Source organism: Phaseolus vulgaris, chromosome 8, assembly GCF_000499845.2.
Source record: "Phaseolus vulgaris cultivar G19833 chromosome 8, P. vulgaris v2.0, whole genome shotgun sequence".
Classification (NCBI taxonomy): Eukaryota; Viridiplantae; Streptophyta; class Magnoliopsida; order Fabales; family Fabaceae; genus Phaseolus; species Phaseolus vulgaris.
In genome coordinates this window covers 9,944,442-9,966,679 of record NC_023752.2, presented here as the reverse complement: position 1 = coordinate 9,966,679, position 22,238 = coordinate 9,944,442, and the positions used below count along the sequence as shown (strand labels likewise).

Here is a 22,238-nt window from a genome sequence, read left to right as displayed (position 1 = left end):
AAGTAAAATTTCTTGAGAAATCAAACAACACTACAAGAGTAGCATAAATAGCAACTTCTACTAAAAAAACATGGCCTTTTCTATCCAAAATTTCAAGCATTAATATATTGATGTCCAAAAAGAATGGCAAACAGGTGAGAAGGAACAATTTTTCAAGATTCCTCCAAAAACAGAAAAGGCCAAATGTACAGGGTGAAAAGAAAGAAAGTTGTCCATGCAACCAATAGTTGCTATAGAAAAGGAAAGGATAAGCTGAGTATTGAAATAAGAACAAATTGGAAGCTATCATGTCCCACTCAATACTGGGACAACCTTGCATAAATTAAATAGCTCAATATATACTATATAGTTGAAGAGCAATATTGCTGAACTTATTCTATGCAATAGAGAAAGTCATGTTTAGGGAATGAGGAATATATTCAAAACATGGTTTCTGATCTTAATATTCTTTGTTTGGTAGCTGTTTGAGTAGAGAACAGCATTCAATGGCTGAACATGATTCCTCCTTTTAAATGGAGAATAATAGAATCATGATTAAGTTAGGTGTATAATAATTACTCAAATACCTTAACGACTTGATTTAATGTCATTAGTGATATAAAAAATTTTAGACAATGACCTTTTATAAAATATCCATATAATTTGAAAGGGTCCCTTTTTTTAATGCTTAAACAACTTCAATTTTTCAAAAGAAGTTATTTATTTAGTCTGAGTCAAATTTTCACTTACATGAATTCTGATATTCCACTGCAATATTTTAGTACAAACTGAGGACAATACAAAGGCTACTAAGGAATTCATCAACTGCTACACAATGGATGTGTGTGTGAATCATTCATAATGCTTATGCCGTACATAAAAAAGTAATGTATTAAAATGGAGTAAGACACAATTTAGTATAGTAATCATTTGGGACCATCATCTACTTGCTGGTGAGAACAGATCTATTGAATATTGAAATAGTCATTTGAGAGATAGAAACTTGACAAGAATAGTATATTTCCCACCCAATGAATATTCTACTGGGTCTACTTAATGATGTAGAAACTAGAAAGCATGATGTGTGGCTACATGCATAGCTTCCTCTACATGGCCAAAGTATGAGGTGCCAAGATGTTAGCCTTTCAACCCATTCCTTAACCTCCAGTATCATTTAGCATTTTTTAGTGTGGCAAAGTATACTATGCTTTAACTTCACTCCTACTCAAAAATGCATAAAACCTCCCCCTCTAAACCCTTTGTACAATGTCCTCATCATTCTGTTGTGTTGAGCACCAATTCATTAACTCTTTCTTCCCACCGTTAAGCTCCACTAATCCCCATGATCCCTTCAGGAATAATGAAGCCTTCCAGAGGAAAGCTTCCTCTTCCCATCATTATCATCACAACCTGTGTTCTTGTTTTTGTGGCTATCTTGTATGCAGAGAGACTCAGTTTCCTCTCTTCCAAGTCCATTTTCAAGTTCAAACCATGTCCTAGACAAATCACCAAACCAAAGTCGAGTAAGTCAGCTTCTCATATGCCACAACTATATACCTCACCTCATCTTTGCCTTCTTATGTTTTTATCTATTATGAGTTTGATTCTAATGCAATTATATCTCATCATACCATGACAGTCCTAGCAGGTGACAAAAAGGCAGATGAAGAGGTTGTGATTGTGAATGCATCATCATGGATTGATGACAGGTTTGATTTTGACCCTGAGGAGTGCAATGTTGCCAATGGGAAATGGGTGTTTAACTCTTCAGTAACGCCTCTCTACTCTGACATAAGCTGCCCATATATAGATAGACAGTTTTCTTGTGTCAAGAATGGGAGGAATGATTCTGACTATCGTCACTGGGAGTGGCAGCCAGAAGATTGCACCTTGCCACGGTAAGTTCCTCACTCCAACTTGCCAATTGTAATTGTAGAAGTTGCTTTATGTATATAAACTTTTTTATCATATACATGTATGATTAGTTTATGTAAACTACATTCCAAAATGACTATATTTTGCAGTTTCAACCCAGAGCTAGCCCTCAGAAAGCTTCAAGGGAAAAGACTGCTATTTGTTGGGGATTCACTGCAAAGAAACCAGTGGGAGTCTTTTGTCTGCTTGGTAGAATGGGTCATACCTCATAAGCATAAATCTATGAGACTAGGGAGAGTTCATTCGGTCTTCACTGCCAAGGTATTGATATATTGATTGAAATGATGGTCAAATATGTTTACTCAACTCAAACAGCTATTAACTAGAACAAAACTTAGATGCAGTTTTACATATGCTTTTGCTGTTGTTTTCCAATCAGAATTGGAGTTTCACTTCAATAAAACATTTTATCAAATGTTAACTTGAGTTATAAAGGTCAAAATCCAATTCTAATCAGAAAACAATACCTAAAGCATATTTGAAAGAACATATATGTTTTGTCCTTAATCAGATTCTCTTCTGGCTCTGAATTGTCTAATTGACACAAACACAATAAGCACACTAACTCTCAGACATCATGCTTCTTTTCTGAAAACTCAGGCTCATTCTTTTTGTATCTGTGCTTTCACAGGCATACAATGCCACCATAGAATTCTATTGGGCCCCTTACCTTGTGGAGTCCAACAGTGACATAGACATCATAGATATAAGGAAAAGGATAATAAAAGTGGATGCTATAGCTGAAAGAGCAAAAAACTGGACAGGAGTGGACATCCTTGTATTCAACACCTACGTATGGTGGATGAGTGGTATAAGGATAAAAACAATGTTAGCTTTCTTTGATACTCACTACTAAATCAGCATAATATTTCTGTTATTCTTCTTCTGTTTTTCATGGCTACCATTCAACAGTCTCTTTCAGCATTTGATCTTTAACAAAAAGCTGGAAAACAGTGTCTAACCTCTAGTTTACAAATTTTCAGATGGGGTTCCTTTGCCAATGGACAAGAAGGGTATGAAGAATTTGACACCCCAATTGCTTACAAGTTAGCTTTGAAAACGTGGGCCAACTGGATCGACTCAACCATCAATCCAAACAAAACCCGGGTCTTTTTCACCACTATGTCACCAACACACACAAGGTCTCTTTCTTAAGAAAACTTACTTCAACTTATTATTATAGCAACAACTTAAGCTATAAGCTAAACGCATGTTTGGATTCACAGTAAATCCTCTACAACCATGTTGAAATCATAGTTAGGTAAATATTCACATCCTTTAGTATCGTGTTAAGAAATTTATTCTAAATCCAAACAGATCAAGTTGAAGCACTTCAAGTAGTTTTGGTATTGGATAAAAAAAAATTACACTAAAGTTATTTCTATTTTACATTTAGATTAATCTATTCTCAAACATAAATCACCTCAAAATAAATTTTAATCAAAATCAAACAAAAATCAGTTTCATCCAAAAACAACTTATAACTCAAGTAGTTATTTGCTTCCTTTATATTTTTCTCAGTAAAACTATCAATATTGTAACAAGTCAAGTGTGTTGTTTCTCAGAAGCCAAGACTGGGGCAACATGGAAGGTGTGAAATGCTTCAATGAGACAAAGCCAGTGAGGAAAAAGCAGCACTGGGGAACTGGTTCTGACAAGAGAATAATGAGTGTGGTGTCCAAAGTAGTGAAGAAAATGAAAGTTCCAGTGACATTCATCAACATAACACAGCTATCAGAGTACAGAATTGATGGTCATTCCTCGGTTTACACTGAAACTGGAGGGAAACTGTTGACTGAAGAGGAAAGGGCTGATCCACAAAACGCAGATTGCATACACTGGTGTTTGCCTGGAGTTCCTGATACGTGGAATCAAATACTTTTGGCTATGTTGTAACAAATATATATCTTGCACAAAGATCCATGCCTTTTTTCTTTACTCTTGTGACATGAAGATGTCAATTATTTTGTTTGTTTGTGTACATTATTCATGTCGAAATGCCACCTGTGTGGTACAAATATACATGTGTCACGAATAGTTCCCATTATAGCACATTGTTGAACCAAATTGGGTGTCACGTTAAAAAAAATTGAGTTCCACTTCACATTCAAAACAAAGAAACTAATTATTGCTTCAACTTTTTCAATTTTTACCATGATTTTGGGGAGTGAATCGTTTGTGGAAGATATCCAAACACACAGCAGGCATTTGACATAGGCAAGCTCTGTTATCTCAGCAATGAAAGTGAAAGGAAGATACTTTATGGCTTATGACCAAATGTCACAATTTGTTGTCCCCTGTCAAGAACAAGCAATTGAAATTTATGAAATAAATAATAAAGAAAATCTTCGGGTTAAAATGTCCGAATTAAAATGTCATGCAGAAACCAAAAAATTCTTTCATACTAAATGCAATCAGTTTAATTGGACACTATTTAAAATGATAGAATGATGAAACCTCTTTTTCTTTAATTGAATGAAATTTCATTTTTTAAAAGGAAAACTCTAACATTGGATATTGTTTGTCTTGTGATTTATTTATAATAATTACAAAACTTAGTTTTATGGGAAATTAATTACAAAACTTAGTTTTATGGGAAATTGTTTTCTAAGAAGCACAAAAGGGAGATTCGTACTTTCTATTGTTTTACCTTTAATTTTTGTTAAGAAATATTTTTTCAGCATGATGACCTATCAAGATTTCAACAACCAACGTGTTGATATAACAATGAAGTGTAAGTGCTCTTGTTAGTATTGTAAGAAATTATGTAAATTAATTTCTATAAAGTGACTCACATGACTTACAGTTTGGGTTTTGGTCCCGAATATGATTTAATAATAATAGAATTAAAGGGTCCGTTGGTTAACGTGAAAAATATATATATGATGATACCTAATGAAAACCTATATGTAATGGAGATTGGGAATTAAGAGCAATAGGTTCTATCTCTGCAAATAAACGGTGTCCTCAGTTTTAGCCATCAATAACGTGTGTGACAATAACGTAATTGCCAAGAGATAGATTGGGACAAAGGAGATAAAGTAATTGTTCAAGTAGGATCACTCATGGATCAAGGTAAGTGCCTATTCTTTCGTGATTGTATGAATATGTGTGAGAATCATGATATGATAAGATCTATATGTGAACATGAATGCATGCGTTCATAATCATGTCTAATTTTTACATGTGGTATCAGAGCCCCCCATTGCTCATTTTTTGTGATTCTCCATTAATGCTTTTCCAAAATCAAAGAACCCTAATTTTAAAATATTCCCAATTTAAAATTAGGGTTTATAGATTAAGGTTTCCATTCCTCCATAACAGAACCCTAATTGTCCTAAACCATAAAAAAATCAAAGAACCCTAATTTTAAAATATTCCCAATTTAAGAATCCTAATTTAAAATTAGGGTTTATAGATTAAGGTTTTCATTCCTCAATAGCAGAACCATAATCTGCACCCAATGCCATTAACGACGTCAACACCTTGTGAACCCAAAACGCGTCACCGCCGCAAGCCTCCACCGCTGTCAGCCCAAGCTTCTCCGTCACCACCCTTTTCTGTTGCCGACGACGCGATTGGTTGTGCCCAGATTTGGCGTTAAGATCCAGATCGAAATCAGGGTGCGGCGGCTTGTGGCTGGCATTCGAGCAATGCGATGAGTCTTCTCCACGCGGTGGTTCGCGCGACCATTCGCGTAGTAGGTCTTCGCGCCCGGTGGTTCATGGCTGCGACACGGAGGTTCCTGAACCCTTTAGCGGTGCGGTGGTTCGCGTGGTGGATTGGTTGGCGGCACGCGGTGATCCGTGGCTAACAACTGCCGTATGGTGCAAGGTGGCAGTGGTGGCTTGAATTAATGATTTAGGATTTTAGCAAAAGGGAAAAAAAATTGTGTGAATTAATTTACTGCACATTAAGATTCAAGTTGATTTAATTTACAGTAAATTAAAATATAATGTTATAATATAATTGTATGTGTGAATTCCTGCACGGTTTTTTGACCATGATGGGGTTTTTTTTTTGGTTTTTACCAAAATGGGGTTCGTTTAAAAAAAATTACAAATTTAGGCAAGTCGTGCCAATTCAGTACGACTTCATATGCAGAAGTCGTCCCAATTAGGCACGACTTCTACCATGTCATACTAAAGTCATGCCAACTTGGCACGACTTCAACTCTGTCATATTGAAGTCGTGCCAACTTGGCACGACTTCTGCCCTGTCATACAGAAGTCGTGCCAACTTGGCACGACTTCTGCCACATCATAATATTTTTTTTTAATTTTATTGTTTATATATTGGGTAGTAAGTTATGTAATGTTAAAAATTAATTTGATACATAATTTTCTAAGAGTGTTAGTTTTAAGGAACAAAAAATTGGATAATCGTGTATGGATCATGTTTGACGGTAATGTAATACAATAACTTGATTATTTGATTAATTAAAAAATGAAGAAAATTGTTATTGAATTTGGAAATATACATAAATGAAAATTTATTGTATTTGGAAAATAAATAGATAATTATTGTTGTGAACTTGCAAAATAAATAGCTTGAGAAGTAATGATTTTACAGAACACGTAATAATGAGAAGAGATTAATTAGAACTAAACAAATTAGTAATATTCATTACAAGATATAAAATAAAACTATAAAGTTGAACTAGAAGTAAATTATTTAGGGGAAGACGTGACACAATGTGGTCTTCGTGTTTGTCGTCGAGGTCTTCGTCGAAGAGGATCATCAACGACATGTTCATCATCGTTATTATTGGCTTCATTATGAGATGCTGGTGAGAGCATTATGGGTCGATAGTGCATGGATGATGTTGGATTATATGCAGAAAGAGGGGTGAATGCCGAAATTCCAAATATATTTGGTGGAGTGGAAAAAGTACCTGAAAGAGAAAGTAAAAAGTTATACGTGTAAGGAATCTGATGGTGTGGAGAATGAAGTGACAGGGCAGAAGTCGTGCCAAGTTGGCACGACTTCAATATGACAGGGCTGAAGTTGTGCCAAGTTGGCACGACTTCAGTATGACAAGACAGAAGTCGTGCCAAGTTGGCACGACTTTAGTATGACATGGCAAAAGTCGTGCCTAATTGGGACGACTTCTGCATATGAAGTCGTGCCGAATTGGCACGACTTGCCTAAATTTGTAATTTTTTTTAAACGGACCCCATTTTGGTAAAAACCAAAAAAAATAACCTCATCATGATCAAAAAACTTTCTTGCACCTTACGTCATTAATTTGTGCACCTTACACTATCAATTTCATTAATAATTTTATTAAAATTTAATTAAAAAATTTAATACAATTTTATTATGTTATATTTTAATTTAATTTACATTAAATTAAAGTTTAATTAAAATTTTAATGAAATTTTATTATGTTATATTGAAAGTTTAATTTACATTATAACATAATAAAATTTCATTAAAACTTTAATTTAATACAAATTAAATTACATCATAACATAATAAAATTTTATTAAAAAAATTTAATAAAATTATTAATGAAACTGATAGCGTAAGGTGCACAAATTGTGCAGTAAATTAATTCACACATAGTTTCTTTTCCTTTTTGCTAAAATTTTAAAACATTAATTACAGCCACCACCGCCACCTTGCACCATGCGGCAGCTGCCAGCCACAAACAACCACGTGAGCCACTGCGTGAACCACTGCGTTGCTAAAGGGTACATGAACCTTCGCGTCGTAGGCACGAACCACCGCACGCCAAGATCCATTACGCGATTGCTCGCGCGAACGCCAACCACAAGCTGTCGCACCCTGGTTTCGATTTAGATCTTAACGCTGAATCTAAGCGCGGCCAACTGCGTCGTCGACAGTAGAAAATGGTGGTGACGCCGTTAATGACATTGGGTGTGGATTAGGGTTCTGTTATTGAGGAATGAAAACTTTAATATATAAACCCTAATTTTAAATTAGGATTCTTAAATTGAGAATATTTTAAAATTAAGGTCTTTGATTTTTGATGGTTTAAGACAATTAAGGTTATGTTATAAAGGAATGGGTATTGTTCTTACCGGCTCGAAGTCGGTCGGAATCTGAATGAGCTCCTGATGGCCTCCCTTCAAGCTTTAGTATATCAATTTCTAGAGAACAAATGGGGGCTCCTCTACACTCCAACGCTCAAGTCAGTAAGAGTATAAATTTTTTTATATCTAGTGAGTATAATGTAAAAAAGCAAGTTGAGATACTCCTTGGGGGTGGTCGTCTATTTATAAGGCTTCATGGGCTTGACCTTTGGACCCTAGCTTTCTCGGGCATTAATGTGTCATATTATGGTAACCTTTCCTAAAATCTGAATTTATCGGAACATTTTTTGTCATATAATCAAAGCAGTTATGCAACATAATCAGGAACATTTGTGCAAGCAAATCAACGTATTTAGGTGATATAATTAGGGATATTGTGCAAGTAAATCAGAGTATTTAAGCGATATAATCAGGGATATTGTGCAAGTAAATCAGAGTATTTAAGTGATATAATAAGGGATATTGTGCAAGTAAATCAGAGTATTCAAGCGATATAATCAGGTATATTGCGCCAACGAATCAGAGTATTTATTAGATTTGGCGAAGCCGTTTTACGATGTTTATTTCGCTAAGACTTTCGGATTGGGCTTAGACTTGCCTTTCCTTTCCTTCCTATCAAGCCTCCTCGGCCTGATTCCTATTAGGCCCAATCGACCCAATACCTGGCAAACCTAATCGGTCAAATTCTTGGCAGTATCAGGACAGTACACAGCCCCCCAGCCTTGAGCAGAGTTCGCGAGGCGTAAAGGCTTGGAGCATCTGGACAGGTCATCACCATCGGCCCAAAGTCTAACGAGTCCAATCGGTCCCATTCCCGACAGTATCGGGACGGTACACAACGCCCCAGCCTTGAGCAGAGTTCGCGAGGCGTAAAGGCTTGGAGCATCTGGAAAGGTCATCACCATCGGCCTAATGCCTAGCAAGCTTCGTCAACCCAATACCTAGCATACTTTAATGACTTGAGCTCCAACCTCTATGGGCTAGTTTCTGTTCAGTACCTTTCTTTTCATATATTTGGGCGTGAAATTTCGGCATTTCAAGCACTGTGACGCCTGGGTGGAGATGTTGAGGGTCTTCTTGCCCGAGCCACTACATTGGTGAGTATGGAAAATGTTAAGACTCAGAAAAATCTGGAGTAGATCGGAATGCTTCAGCGCCAAGTGGGCGAGCATTAGGCGGGGATCAACTGCTTTCAGACAGAGGTTGTGGAGATAGACCGCCTTCGGAATGAGGAGGGTCGTTGGACTCAGAAGAAGGCATATTTGTTTCTCCAGATTCACAAGCTGGAAAAGGATGTGAGGATCCGCGAGGACGATTTCCACGAGTTGAAAGGGAAGATCGTCTGCAGGGAGGCTGAGTGGGTGAATACTCTGAATCTTTGAAGAATGACATAACCAAATCGTATGCCGTTGGTTTTGAAACTGCCATGGTGCAGGCCTGCGTCATTCATCCCGGAATAGATTTTTCCGATGTGAATCCTTGTTATGCCGTCGTGGATGACAAACTTGTTAAAGATGTGTGATTTTTTGATCGTTTTCTATGTATTTTCTTTTTTAAACCGAAAGGACGTTTTGACTTGTACTCTAATTTCGCAAACTTGGGTTTCCAACCTTGCTTTAACGTTTTATATGCATATCGTGAACTTTTTCGACGTTTTGAGCCATTGCGACTCTATATATATGCGTTTCTTCTAAGTTGCTCGTTTGCGCTTTAGGTAAGGGAAGTTTGAGAGACTTAACTCGAGTGTCACCAGGTCGACCTCTTAGGTCTGATGTTGCAATTTTTTGGGTTTTGACCGTGTGATCACGACTCCCTATTCTGGGTTACTATCGATCGTATTCGATCGTGTGATAAAATCACGACTCCCTACTCTGGGTTTCTATCGATCATATTCGATCGTGTGATAAAATCACGACTCCCTATCCAGGGTTACTATTGATCGTGTGATAAAATTACGACTCCTTATTCTGGGTTACTCTTGATCGTATTCAATCGCGTGATAAAATCACGACTCCCTATTCTGGGTTACTCTTGATCGTATTTGATCGTGTGATAAAATCACGACTCCCTATTCTGGGTTACTCTTGATCGTATTCGATCGTGTAAGAGAATCACAACTCCCTTTTCTGAGTTTTTGATCGGATTCGGTCATCTAAGTATGTCACAACTCCCTGTTCTGAGTTGTTTTTTATCGGATTCGGTCATCCGAGTATGTCACAACTCCCTCTTCTGAGTTGTTTTTTATCGGATTCGGTCATCCAAGTATGTCACAACTCCCTGTTCTGAGTTGTTTTTGATCGTATTCGGTCATCTGAGTATGTGTTTTTAAGTATTTGAATCAAAAATCATAAAGCGCGTAAACTAAACAAGGTATTCAAAATTGCAGTTTTATTAAAGTGCGACCTCATTAAGAACCTCTTGAGAAAATTTTCAAAAAACTCAAGGGAAAATATTGTCGTCCTGAAAAATGGGGAACAAATTACACTTAGCTGAAGTAGAAGCGAAGCCTCAAAGCATTCTATGTTCTCGGGATGATTCACCCATCTAACGTGTTCTCGCCTGCTCAAAACCGATCGGATTACGGATGAACTCTTCTTGGTCTCCCTTCTGGTACTCAATTGGGCAACTGGATGAGCTCTTTTTGGTCTCCCTTCTGGTACTCGGTCGGCCAACTGGATGAGGCGCTGGTAGCTACCTCCAAGCTTTAGCGAACCGATCTTCTGGGACGGGGGGCTCCACCTATTATCTGACCACTTGACAGTTGTCTCGGTCGATCTCGACTGAGCTTCTCGAATCCACTTCTGGTATCTCCCTTCGTCCTGCCGTTCGCTCGACTTCTTTCGTCGGATGGCCTCTTCGGTTATTGTGTGAACTGAGACACGTTCCCTGATTTCCGTCATTGACATCTGTCTCTCTCTGAGTAGGGAGTCGCTGAAAGGATTCGGCCGCAACCCCTTCACAAAGGCGTATATGACCATCTCGTCCTGCGGGTTCTGCACGCATACAAATATTTCACAAAAACGATTAAGATATCCTTTAAGCGACTCACCTTCCCTTTGCCTGACATCGAACAGGTCAGCCATTCGTGGTGGTTTCACCACATTGGCCGCGAATTTTTCACCGAACAACTGGGAAAACTCTTGAAATGACTGGATGGTTCCATCTGGATGCCTTGAAGCATTTTGCATCTGATGGCGTCTGAGCCGCCTGAGATCAGCATTTGGGCTTTGAAGGCCTTGAGGTGAGTCTCGGGGTCTTCCAAGCCTGAGAAAGCGAGCTTTTTGGCATCATGTAGTGCGGGGGAACTAGTTCTTCCATAATGGCCTGAGAGAAAGGACAGGGGTCCCTCCGCTATCTCCCTTCAGCTTAGTCTGCGGGTCCTGCATCTGCCCTTCCTTGGAATATCCTCCTTAGATCCTTATTAACTTTCTGCAGCTCCTTGTGTGCCCGAATGGCATCCTCCATCAATCGTCTGGAGGCTTCGGTCTTCGCCTCCCAACCTTTGTTGTTCGGCTGCAGACTCTTTCCGGAGGAGTTCCTGAGCGGCTCAGAACTCTTCAACTTGTCTTCTTGACTCGTTCTTGCGTTGTAACATGTGCATTGTCTCCATTACCTGTTGTAATGTGATCACCTCTTCGGCTTCAGGTGCTGCTATGTGTCTGGTCCTCATGACTTGTATCTTTCTGATATATTGGAAATGGTTGTGGGAACTGTTTTATCGGGCCCCACGGTGGGCGCCAAATGTTCTCGTCGGGTCGAAGTCGATCGGAATTTGGATGAGCTCCTGATGGCCTCCCTTCAAGCTTTAGTAGATCAGCTTCTAGAGAATGAATGAGGGCTCCTCTTGTGATTACACTCCGACGCTCAAGTCAGTAAGAGCATAAAATTTTGTATATCTAGTGAGTATAATGTAAAAAAGCAAGTTGAGATACTCCCTGGGGGTGGTCGTTTATTTATAAGGCTTCATGGGCTTGACCTTTGGACCCTAGCTTTCTCGGGAATTAATGTGTCATATTATGGTAACCTTTCCTAAAATCTGAATATATCGGAACATTTTCTGTCATATAATCAAAGCAGTTATGCAACATAATCAGGAACATTTGTGCAAGCAAATCAGGGTATTTAGGTGATATAATTAGGGATATTGTGCAAGTAAATCAGAGTATTTAAGCGATATAATCAGGGATATTGTGCAAGTAAATCAGAGTATTTAAGTGATATAATAAGGGATATTGTGCAAGTAAATCAGAGTATTCAAGCGATATAATCAGGTATATTGCGCCAACGAATCAGAGTATTTATTAGATTTGGCGAAGCCGTTTTACGATGTTTATTTCGCTAAGACTTTCGGATTGGGCTTAGGCTTGCCTTACCTTCCTATCAAGCCTTCTCGGCCTGATTCCTATTAGGCCCAATTGGCCCAATACCTGGCAAACCTAATAGGCCCAATTCCTGACAGTATCAGGACAGTACACAGCCCCCCAGCCTTAAGCAGAGTTCACGAGGCGTAAAGGCTTGGAGCATCTGGACAGGTCATCACCATCGGCCCAATGCCTAACGAGTCTAATTGGTCCAATTCCCGGCAGTACCAGGATGGTACAGGTACCTTAATTTATAAACCCTAATTTTAAATTGGGAATATTTTAAAATTAGGGTTCTTTGATTTTGGAAAAACATTAATGGAGAATCACAAAAAATAGCAACGAGGCTTTGATACCACATGTAAAAATTAGACATGAGTATGAACGCATACATTCATGTTCACATATAGATCTTATCATATCATGATTCTCACACATATTCATACAATCATGAAAGAATAGGCACTTACATTGATCCATGAGTGATCCTACTTGAGCAATTATTTTATCTCCTTTGTCCCAATCTATCTCTTGGCAATCACGTTATTGTCACACACGTTCTTGATGGCTAAAAGTGAGAGAGTGTTTATTTGCATAGATAGAACTAATTGCTCTTAATTTCCAATCTCCATCAGATGTAGGTTTTCATTAGGCATCATCAGATATATATTTTTCACGTTAACCAACAGACCCTTTAATTTTATTATTATTATTAAATCATATTCGGGACCAAAACTTAAACTCAGTCATGTGAGTCACTTTACATAAATTAATTTACATAATTTCTTACATTTTAATACATAAAGCGGAAAAAAATTAATTTAATTTGCATTAAATTAAAGTTTAATTCAAGTTTTAATGAAATTTTATTATGTTGTAATGTAATTTAATTTGTATTAAATTAAAATTTAATTTGTATTAAATTAAAATTTAATTAATTGATTGAAAGTGAGGAATGGAAAAATGATTTTTTTCCGCTTTATGTATTAATTTTTTAAATTAAAATTTTGGAATTATTTGTATGATAGATTTGTAATCAGCAAAGTGATCAAATCTTTATGTTTTATTTAATTCCAAATTATTGATGAATTTTATTTCAATTAATGATATAATTTGTGGAATTATTTGTATGATAGATTTATTAATCACCAAAGTGATCAAATCTTTAAATTTTATTTAATTCCAGATTACTGATAAATTTTATTTCAATTACCTATAGAATGGATGCTAAATTATTTAAATATGGATAAATGAAAATTCATTATTATAAGACATTTTTGGATCATCCAAAGGTTGATCAGTTGTCCTTATAATTAATGGATATGATTGTTGGTAGTGAGTGTGTGTTATTAGTCTTTGCTTGTATATTCAAAGATAACAAGTGTTTCTAGTTAATGCATATATCTTGCCAAATAAAGTTAATACTATTAGCATCATTATGTTTTGTTTATTAATGAATCTCCCAAATGAGAACATTAGTATACATAGAATGTTTTTTGAATCTGTATTGTATGTTTAGTTTATGTCTCGAAGTATTAATGTTAAGCATGTGTGATTGCAGTATTTGTTCTCGTAGCCTTACATTCGCAAGCTACGTCTGTTCCAGTCTTTAATGGTCTAAATTTTTCTGACTAAAGTGAAAAAGTCCAATTTCACTTAGGTGTATTGGATCTTGATTTGGCCATTCGAATCGAGAAACCTGCTGATATTACTGATGATAGTAGCAATTAGGGGAAAGCTCATTATATGGCTTGGGAAAAGTCAAACAAACTTAGCTTGATGTTTATGCGAATGAGCATAGCAAGCAATATCAAGTCTATTATTCCAAAAACCGAGAATGCAAAAGAATTCATGAAGTCTGTGGAAGAGCGCTCCTAAACAGCTGATAAGTCTCTTGTTGGGACATTAATGAGTACATTAATCACCATGAAATTTGATGGTTCTCATACTATGCACGAACATGTCATTGAAATGACTAATATTGCGGCAAGACTTATTTCTCGTGCAGTTCATTTTGAACTCTTTGTCGTCTGAGTATGGTCCTTTCCAGATAAACTATAACACTATGAAAGATAAGTGGAATATGCATGAATTTCATAGCATGTTAGTTTAGGAAGAGACTAGATTGAAGAATCGAGGAAACCACTCCATACATTATGTGAATAATCAGGGAGCTGGAAAGGAAGTCTTCAAGAAACATGAAAAAGGTAAAGGACCACTGAGATAAATGAGTCCTCTACTAAGCTCCAGAAGAAGAATGACAAATGTCATTTTTGTAAGAAATCTGGACATTTCTAAAAGGCTTGTTTGAAACGTAAGGCTTTGTTCGAAAAAAAGGGTAAACATAATGCTTATTATGTATGTTTTGAATCAAACTTAACTGAAGTTCCACATAATTCTTGGTGGATTGATTCTAGATGCACAACTCATGTTTCTAATATGATGTAGGGATTCTTTTAAACCCGAACCATAAAGCCAAATGAAAAGTTTGTCTTCATGGGGAATAGAGAGAAAGTTCCAGTGGAAACAGTCGGGACTTATCGTTAATCCTCGACACTGGATTTTGTTTAGACTTGATGGATATTTTTTATGTACCTAGTATATTTAGGAATTTAGTTTCATTGTCTAAACTTGATGTTATCGGATACTAATTTAAATTTGGGAATGTTTGTTTCAGTTTATATCAGCGTACCTATTTGATTGGATCCAGTACTCTTTATGATGGATTATATAGATTGAATCTTGATAATTTATATGCTAAAACTCTTATGACCTTGCATCATAATGTTGACACTGAACGTAGTTTAGTGAATGAATGTTCTGTTTTCTTGTGGCACAAACGTTTGGGACATATTTCCAAAGAAAGAATGAGAGTTTGGTAAAGAATGAAATACTTCCAAGTTTAGATTTTACTGATCTGAATGTATGTGTGGATTGTATTAAAGGCAAACAAACAAAACACACAAAGAAGGGAGCCACAAGAAGTACTCAGCTTCTTGAAATTATACACACTGATATATGTGGACCTTTTGATGTAAGTTCTTTCAATAAAGAAAGGTATTTTATCACCTTTATTGATTATTTTTCACGTTATGGTTATGTCTATTTACTGCATGAAAAATCGAAAGTAGTGAATGCCTTGGAAATTTATATAAATGAAGTGGAAAGGCAATTAGTCAGAAAGGTGAAAATTGTCAGGTCAGATAGAGGTGGTGAATATTATGGAAAGTATGATGAAAGTGGACAACACCCTGGTCCGTTTGCTAAGTTCCTTGAGAAACGTGGTATTTGTGCTCAATACACAATGTCAGGTACACCACAACAAAATGGTGTTTCAGAAAGGCATAATCGAACCTTAATGGATATGGTTAGGAGCATGTTAAGTAAGTCAATTGTACCTGTTTCATTGTGGATGTATGATTTAAAAATTGTCATGTATCTGTTGAACAGGGTTCCTAGTAAGGCAGTTCAAACCTTTTGAATTGTGGACAGGAAGGAAACCCAGTTTGAGACACTTGCATGTTTGGGGATGTTAGGCAGAAGTTAGAATATATAATCCGCAAGAAAAGAAATTGGATGCAAGAACAATTATTGGATATTTCATTGGTTATCCAGCAAAGTCAAAAGGTTATATGTTTTATTGTCCTGCCCATAGCATAAGAATTGTTGAATCTGGAAATGCACGGTTCATTGAAAATGGTGAAACCAGTGGGATTGATACTTCACAAAATGTGGAGATTAAGGAAGTCAGAGTACAAGTTCCTTTAACTAGTACTTCAACTTCAAGTATTGTTGTTCCTAATGTAGTTGAACACTCAACGATGAAGAACAACAAATTAATGATCACGAGGTTAACAATGAACCTGTAGTAGAACAACCACAAGAAATATTATTAAGAAGATCTCAAAGAGATAGAAGGTTTGCTATTTCGAATGATTATGTGTTTATCTACAAGAGTCAGAAAATGATTTAAGTATTGATAATGATCCAGTTTCATTTTTAGACGCCATAAATGATGATAATTCTGATAAGTGGTTAGATGCCATGAAAGATGAGCTTAAATCAATGGCACAGAATGATGTATGAGTTCTTATAGAATTGTCAGAAGGATGTAAGAGAGTAGGGTGTAAATGGGTCTTTAAGACTAAATGTGACTCTCATGGCAATATCGAACGTTACAAGGCCCGACTTGTTGCCAAAGGTTTTACTCAAAAGGATGACATTGATTATAAGGAAACATTTTCACCTGTTTCTAAGAAAGATTCCTTTAGAATTATCATGGCGTTAGTAGTTCATTATGATCTAGAGTTGCATCAGATGGATTTCAAAACTGCCTTTTTGAATGTGAATTTAGAAAAGAATGTTTATATGGATCAACCAGTGGGGTTCATTGAAGAAGGAAAGGAACACATGGTGTGTAAACTTAAGAAATCAATATACGGGCTTAAACAAGCTTCTAGACAATGGTATCTTAAGTTTAATGATACTATTGTGTCCTTTGTATATATCTAAAGGTCAGTGGGAGCAAGTTTATATTCCTGATTCTGTACGTTGAAGATATCTTGCTTGCAACTAATGATCTTGGTCTATTAAGTGAGACTAAGAAGTTTCTCTCTAATAACTTTGAGATGAAAGATATGGGTGAGACATACTATGTGATAGGAATTGAAATATTTTGTGATAGATCACAAAGACTGTTAGGTTTGTCTCAGAAAGCATATATTAATAAAGTTTTAGAGAGATTCAGAATGGATAAATGTTCAACATCTCCTGTTCCAATACAAAAAGGAGACAAATTTAGTCTCATGCAATGTCCAAAGAATAATTTGGAATGGAAAAAGATTGAGAATATACCTTATGCATCCATTGTTGGGAGTTTAATGTATGCTCAAACTTGTACACGACCAAATATTAGTTTTGTAGTTGGTATGCTTGGTAGATACCAGAGTAATCCAGGATTGGATCATTGGAAAGTTGCAAAGAAAGTTTTAAGATACTTACAAGGAACGAAGGATCACATGCTTACTTATAAAAGAAGATATGATCATCTTGAAGTGATTGGATATACAGATTTAGATTTTGCTGGCTGCGTGGATACACGAAAGTCTACATTTTTTATTATGTGTATCTTTTAGTCGGAGGAGCGATTTCATGGAAAAGTGTGAAACATATGGAATTGAAATACTTTGCCATTAAAGAAGAAGTTCAGAAACATAGAGTGTCAATAGAACATATTAGCACTGATCTTATGATTGCTGACCCTTTAACAAAAGGGTTACCACATTATGTTTGAACCTATTATGAATTTCTCATTATAAAGTCATATTAAGGAGAAATGATGATATAGTAGTACATGGAAGGAAATGTGTCCGTTAGTCCTGAATCTGATGATCTGTCCGTTGGGCAACATCGCTAGGGTGGATCACCGCATCCAAGGTATTGGCTTCAGAGGTCGGTGCTCCGTCACGATTTTGTCTTGAAAAGGCGCCTCAGTGGGTTGAGGGAGGAGAGAGTACATAAACTGCCCTTGGTCTCGACTCCTGAGCGATGTGAGACTATATTGACATACATGAACAAGCACCCCAGTTGAGGTCTAAGGGGAGTGGATCCCCTAGCTGAGGGGCTAAGGAGCCTTTTCGGACCCCACGGTGGACGTCAATGTTCCGACCTCAAGTTGGTCGTTGAGCAGCATCGCTAGAGTCAATCACCGCATCCGAGGTATTATCCGCTTTGAAGGTCGGTGCTCCATCATGATTTTGTCCTGAAAAAGCGCCTCGGTAGGTTGAGGGAGAAACGAGTATATAAATTGCCTTTTGCCTGAGTAATGTGTGACTATATGGACATAGATGAACATAATTAAAAAGTTTTTTTTTTTTTATAAATGACACTATTTTAATACGATAGTCGTGCATATATACTCTTACCTATTTATATATTTATATATTGTTAAAGATAAAATTACATAAATAAGTCTATTTAAGATAAATATATTGAAACGTGTGTAGCAAGAAGGTGATATAAAACGAAACTCAAGGCTGAGTTTTTACCCTTCGCCGCCTTTTTCTGATCGAAGAAACATCTTCCATCTCGATCCTATAGCAATCTCTCAGATCAAGGTTTGCAATTAATACCAATTTTTGTTACCTTTTCTGTTCTCGGCTTTCGATTTCGATTTTGAAACCCTATTTTTGGTTATTGTTCTCTAGTATGTTCACTTTTCGCCGGAAAAAAGACATAAGATTGGGAGAGAAAACATAGGGATTGTCATCTGATAAGCTTTAATTTGGGAGCGGTTTTGCTTCTTTTAGATTTTGGGTAATGATTTTGAATCTTTTGCAGTTTTAAGCTGAGAAATAAACATGGCCGGTGGTGCGAATTTCGTGCAAAGGGTTGTCTCTTACGTGGTGAACGAGGTGGTTGTCAATGGCCTTGCCAACAGGTGCGTATTTTTGCCACTTTTTTAATTTGTTTTTCTGTAATTCTTTTATTGATCCATGCGTGTATTTTTTTAGCCTGTAAGCTTCCTTCTCTGGCCATTGGGAGAATGTCTGTTATGTTGATCGAAGAGAGTGAGATAGAGCCTCAAGATTTTGTTCTTTTTTTTTAAACTCAGTCTCTAGGGCAAACATTGTTTCACTGAAATTTTAAGGGGTTTGAGTGGTTGCTGCGTGGGCACATATATGCCATGATAGTCGGTGCTATTGTTTTTGTTGTATTAGTTTCTCCTGTGTTGTTTTTTAGAAATTTTAGTAATATTATAATGTGGATTGTGCATAAATCGTATGGTTGTGTGTTAACTCGGGCAAACATCATTTTTTAAGATTTTAATTGATGTTTTTCATTGCTGACACTCGTTTTTGGATTGAGGGACTCGGACAAGGGCAGAAAGAAAAACATGGAAAAACTGGAAGTTTGGAAACCTTGAAATTGAATTAACCATATCTATATGCTTGAGCGTGAAAACTCCCCATTGGATGACCGGGCTGTATTATTACATTGACGGAGTAGTGGATTTGTGCAATTGACTGAGACTGTCATATCCATTTCTATGTTTTGGCAACATTCATTAATTGCAGAAAAACCTGACATTAGGATTATTAATCGTGTGATGTGTACTGTTATATTATTGTCATGTTGTACCTGTGACTATTTCATGTTGTCTGTACTGTGTCACGATTGTGTGTTGTTCCTACTGTTGCTGCCAATAGTGTGATATATAGTTCCCAGTGATAAAACACGTCTTTATCCCCATTTTCTGAGCTTTCTAACCTATTTTTTTTCTTCTGATTTCTTCTCTCTTTTCTTTTTCATCAGATACGGTTTGAAACCATTTTTCCTTATACCTTAAACACAGACACTTACCTCTATTTTGAATTCCAGTTGAGCCAAACTCCTCGTTCCACTACTTGCTGGCATTTTTTTGGCTAAGCTCGATTTTTGTGACACCCACTGCTGACCTGCTCACCCACATCTAGGTCTTTGTTCACGGTGTTCTGCTGACATTCTTTGTCCTGATTTCTTACTCACCCTCTGTTGTGTATATCTACTTTTTTTTAACATAATCTTGTAATGATTCCATAAATTACTGCAAGAATTAACTTAATTGTCTTAAGTGTTTTGGCTGAGAGTTATATATATTTATATATATATGCTTGCATACCTTCAATCCTTTCAAGATTCTAAATTTCTACTTTCCTCGGGCAGTTTATTTAATTTTTGTTTTGTTGTTTTTAGAGTTATTTAATGGAAATATTTTTTCAGAATTTATTTACACAATAAAAGTATTCAAACTTGTTTGATAGTTCTTGTTTGAAAACAATTTTTTTTAAGATCAAGGTTACCATCTTCTTCTGAAAGGTTTTTCTATGCTCTCCAACAATATTTATTTCTCTTCAGAGTTCAGAGATATTACCAGGTCATTCCCCTCAGAGGTGGCTATGCTATTTAAGGTGGATATCCTAATCCCACTGAAATTTGAAGTTTCCTTCTACTGTATGATACGGAATCCTAACCCCACTCAGAGTTAACTTCTTTTTTCTGATCCCTGTTCCATTGGGGCGCATTGATTTCCCTCTCCAGTGCATTATTGTTAGGAATTTGTCAAATGGCTTAGGCGTAGGCTTCAATAAGTTTGGGAGTCTTTTTTGGCAGCTGTATGGGGTGAGTTTGAGTTGGGAGCAAGAGAAACAAAAGCATTAAACCGTGCTCTCAACTTTTATTCTAAAAATGAAATGATTATGGAAAGAAAGTTTTCAAAATAATCAGATAAAAAAATATGCACCCAAAGGGATTTTTTTCATTATCTTTGTTTTATAAGAAAAAACTGTTGAAAGATTTGTAATTAAGCAGACCCTTAGTCTCATAGATATGCTTCAATTAGTCCCTTGTGATTCCAAATCAAGCATACAGATATTTAAAATGTGGGTGCATTCAATCAGTGTCTTTTCAGTTATCCAATTAAGTTTTTACCCAAATTAATTTTACTGTATTAGTTATTGCTTTCTTGTTTACAATCATCCTCTCGTGTTGATGTTTCATTGTGGTTTCCCAGCCCGGCATTTCAGAGGTTTGCAGTGAGGACATCAAGAAGAATTGAAGATATTTCTAACAAAGGTAATAGGAGAAAAATGATTGTTTTTCGATATTTGATTGATCTTATGAGGAAATCTGTTTCACACTTGTGATATATATTCTGGCAGCTATTCAGAAGAGGCAGGAGCTAAGTGAGCAGATCAAGGACATCTCAAAAAATATGGAGGTTGTATGCTGTCAAATTAATATTAATGTTAAATAAGCTACCACTGACAATGTGATTATTGGTGTTTAACTTTTCCTTTTTCTTTTGCTGCTTCCAGTCATTCAAGAAATAGTGATTGTGGTGTTCTTGCTACATTGCTGAAGTTTATGGATTTGTGATTCTCTTTCGCCAAAGATGCTGCAAGATAGAAGCCGCGTGTCTGTAAATTCTTTAGTAATGATATATTCTGGTTCTTAACTGGCGATCTCAAAGTTGGGATGTAAATGTTAGGTTTCTTCCAGTTTGCTTGGTGAACTGAGAACTAGATTGGGATATTACTACTAGCTTAGGATACTACTTTCACCGAATATTAGTCTTTTTTTCATTTGAAACCATTGAAAACTTATGATTATTGCGAAATAATATGATGCATTTTATATTGAATTTTTTATAGGGCAGTGGGAGTGAATCCAAGCTGCAGATAGGACTTTGGCAAATCATTTTTTAGTGAATGTGTTGTTTAGGCTATAGTGACATGAAATATACAAGTATTGATTACTGATGGAGAATTTTTCCCTCCTTTTTTTGTTGCACCCTGGCTCTTTTGCCTAATATTAATATAAAATTGAAAGCAAATCAAATTAATATTTTGTTGTTCAATTTGATCGGCTTTTGCAGCATTTTGTTATCAAGTTGTTAAATATTTTTTGCTGAAATATTGTAAAATATTTTATAATGGAAGGTATGCTGAAAAGAATTATATAATTATTGTGTTCTACTCTCCATCATACGCTGAAAAGATATATATATATATATATATATATATATGTAATTCTAAATCTTATACATACATTTTATATTATCAAAGACTTCTTTCCAAAATCAAAAAGTTATTCGTATATTAAAATAGATTAATTAATAAATATAAAAATATTAAAAATTGAAAAATGGAAGTGTTACATCTAAAATAATTTTTTTATTAATTAACACAAATCTAATGAGTATTTTTATAACCACCTAATATATATTATATTTAAATTAAGTTAAATCAATGTTGACAAAATCTGTCAAAACTTAATTAGAAAACAAATTTGAATTAAACAAATGTGTCATTTATGATTTTATATTTGTAGGTTTAAGTTAACACATAATAACACCAGACCAATT

At 36.0% G+C, this 22,238-nt stretch overlaps 2 protein-coding genes and 1 long non-coding RNA gene across 3 annotated transcripts; all 3 read left to right on the top strand.

The window, feature by feature from the left end:
- Positions 1-1,034: 1,034 nt before the first annotated feature.
- On the top strand, positions 1,035-3,966 carry LOC137826462 (protein trichome birefringence-like 3). The gene is made up of 6 exons (XM_068632431.1): positions 1,035-1,502; positions 1,619-1,877; positions 2,004-2,175; positions 2,546-2,742; positions 2,898-3,056; positions 3,480-3,966. The coding sequence occupies exons 1-6, from the start codon at positions 1,322-1,324 to the stop codon at positions 3,808-3,810; spliced, it is 1,299 nt and encodes a 432-aa protein (XP_068488532.1). The 5' UTR covers positions 1,035-1,321; the 3' UTR covers positions 3,811-3,966.
- Positions 3,967-18,280: 14,314 nt separating this feature from the next.
- LOC137824300 (uncharacterized) lies at positions 18,281-21,515 on the top strand. Its single transcript, XM_068629875.1, has 5 exons — positions 18,281-18,450; positions 18,674-18,773; positions 20,886-20,947; positions 21,034-21,092; positions 21,190-21,515. The coding sequence occupies exons 2-5, from the start codon at positions 18,694-18,696 to the stop codon at positions 21,202-21,204; spliced, it is 216 nt and encodes a 71-aa protein (XP_068485976.1). The 5' UTR covers positions 18,281-18,450; positions 18,674-18,693; the 3' UTR covers positions 21,205-21,515.
- LOC137824301 (uncharacterized) lies at positions 19,669-20,494 on the top strand. Its single transcript, XR_011083232.1, has 3 exons — positions 19,669-19,809; positions 20,231-20,283; positions 20,414-20,494. It is a non-coding gene; the product is annotated as an uncharacterized lncRNA (long non-coding RNA).
- Positions 21,516-22,238: the final 723 nt, after the last annotated feature.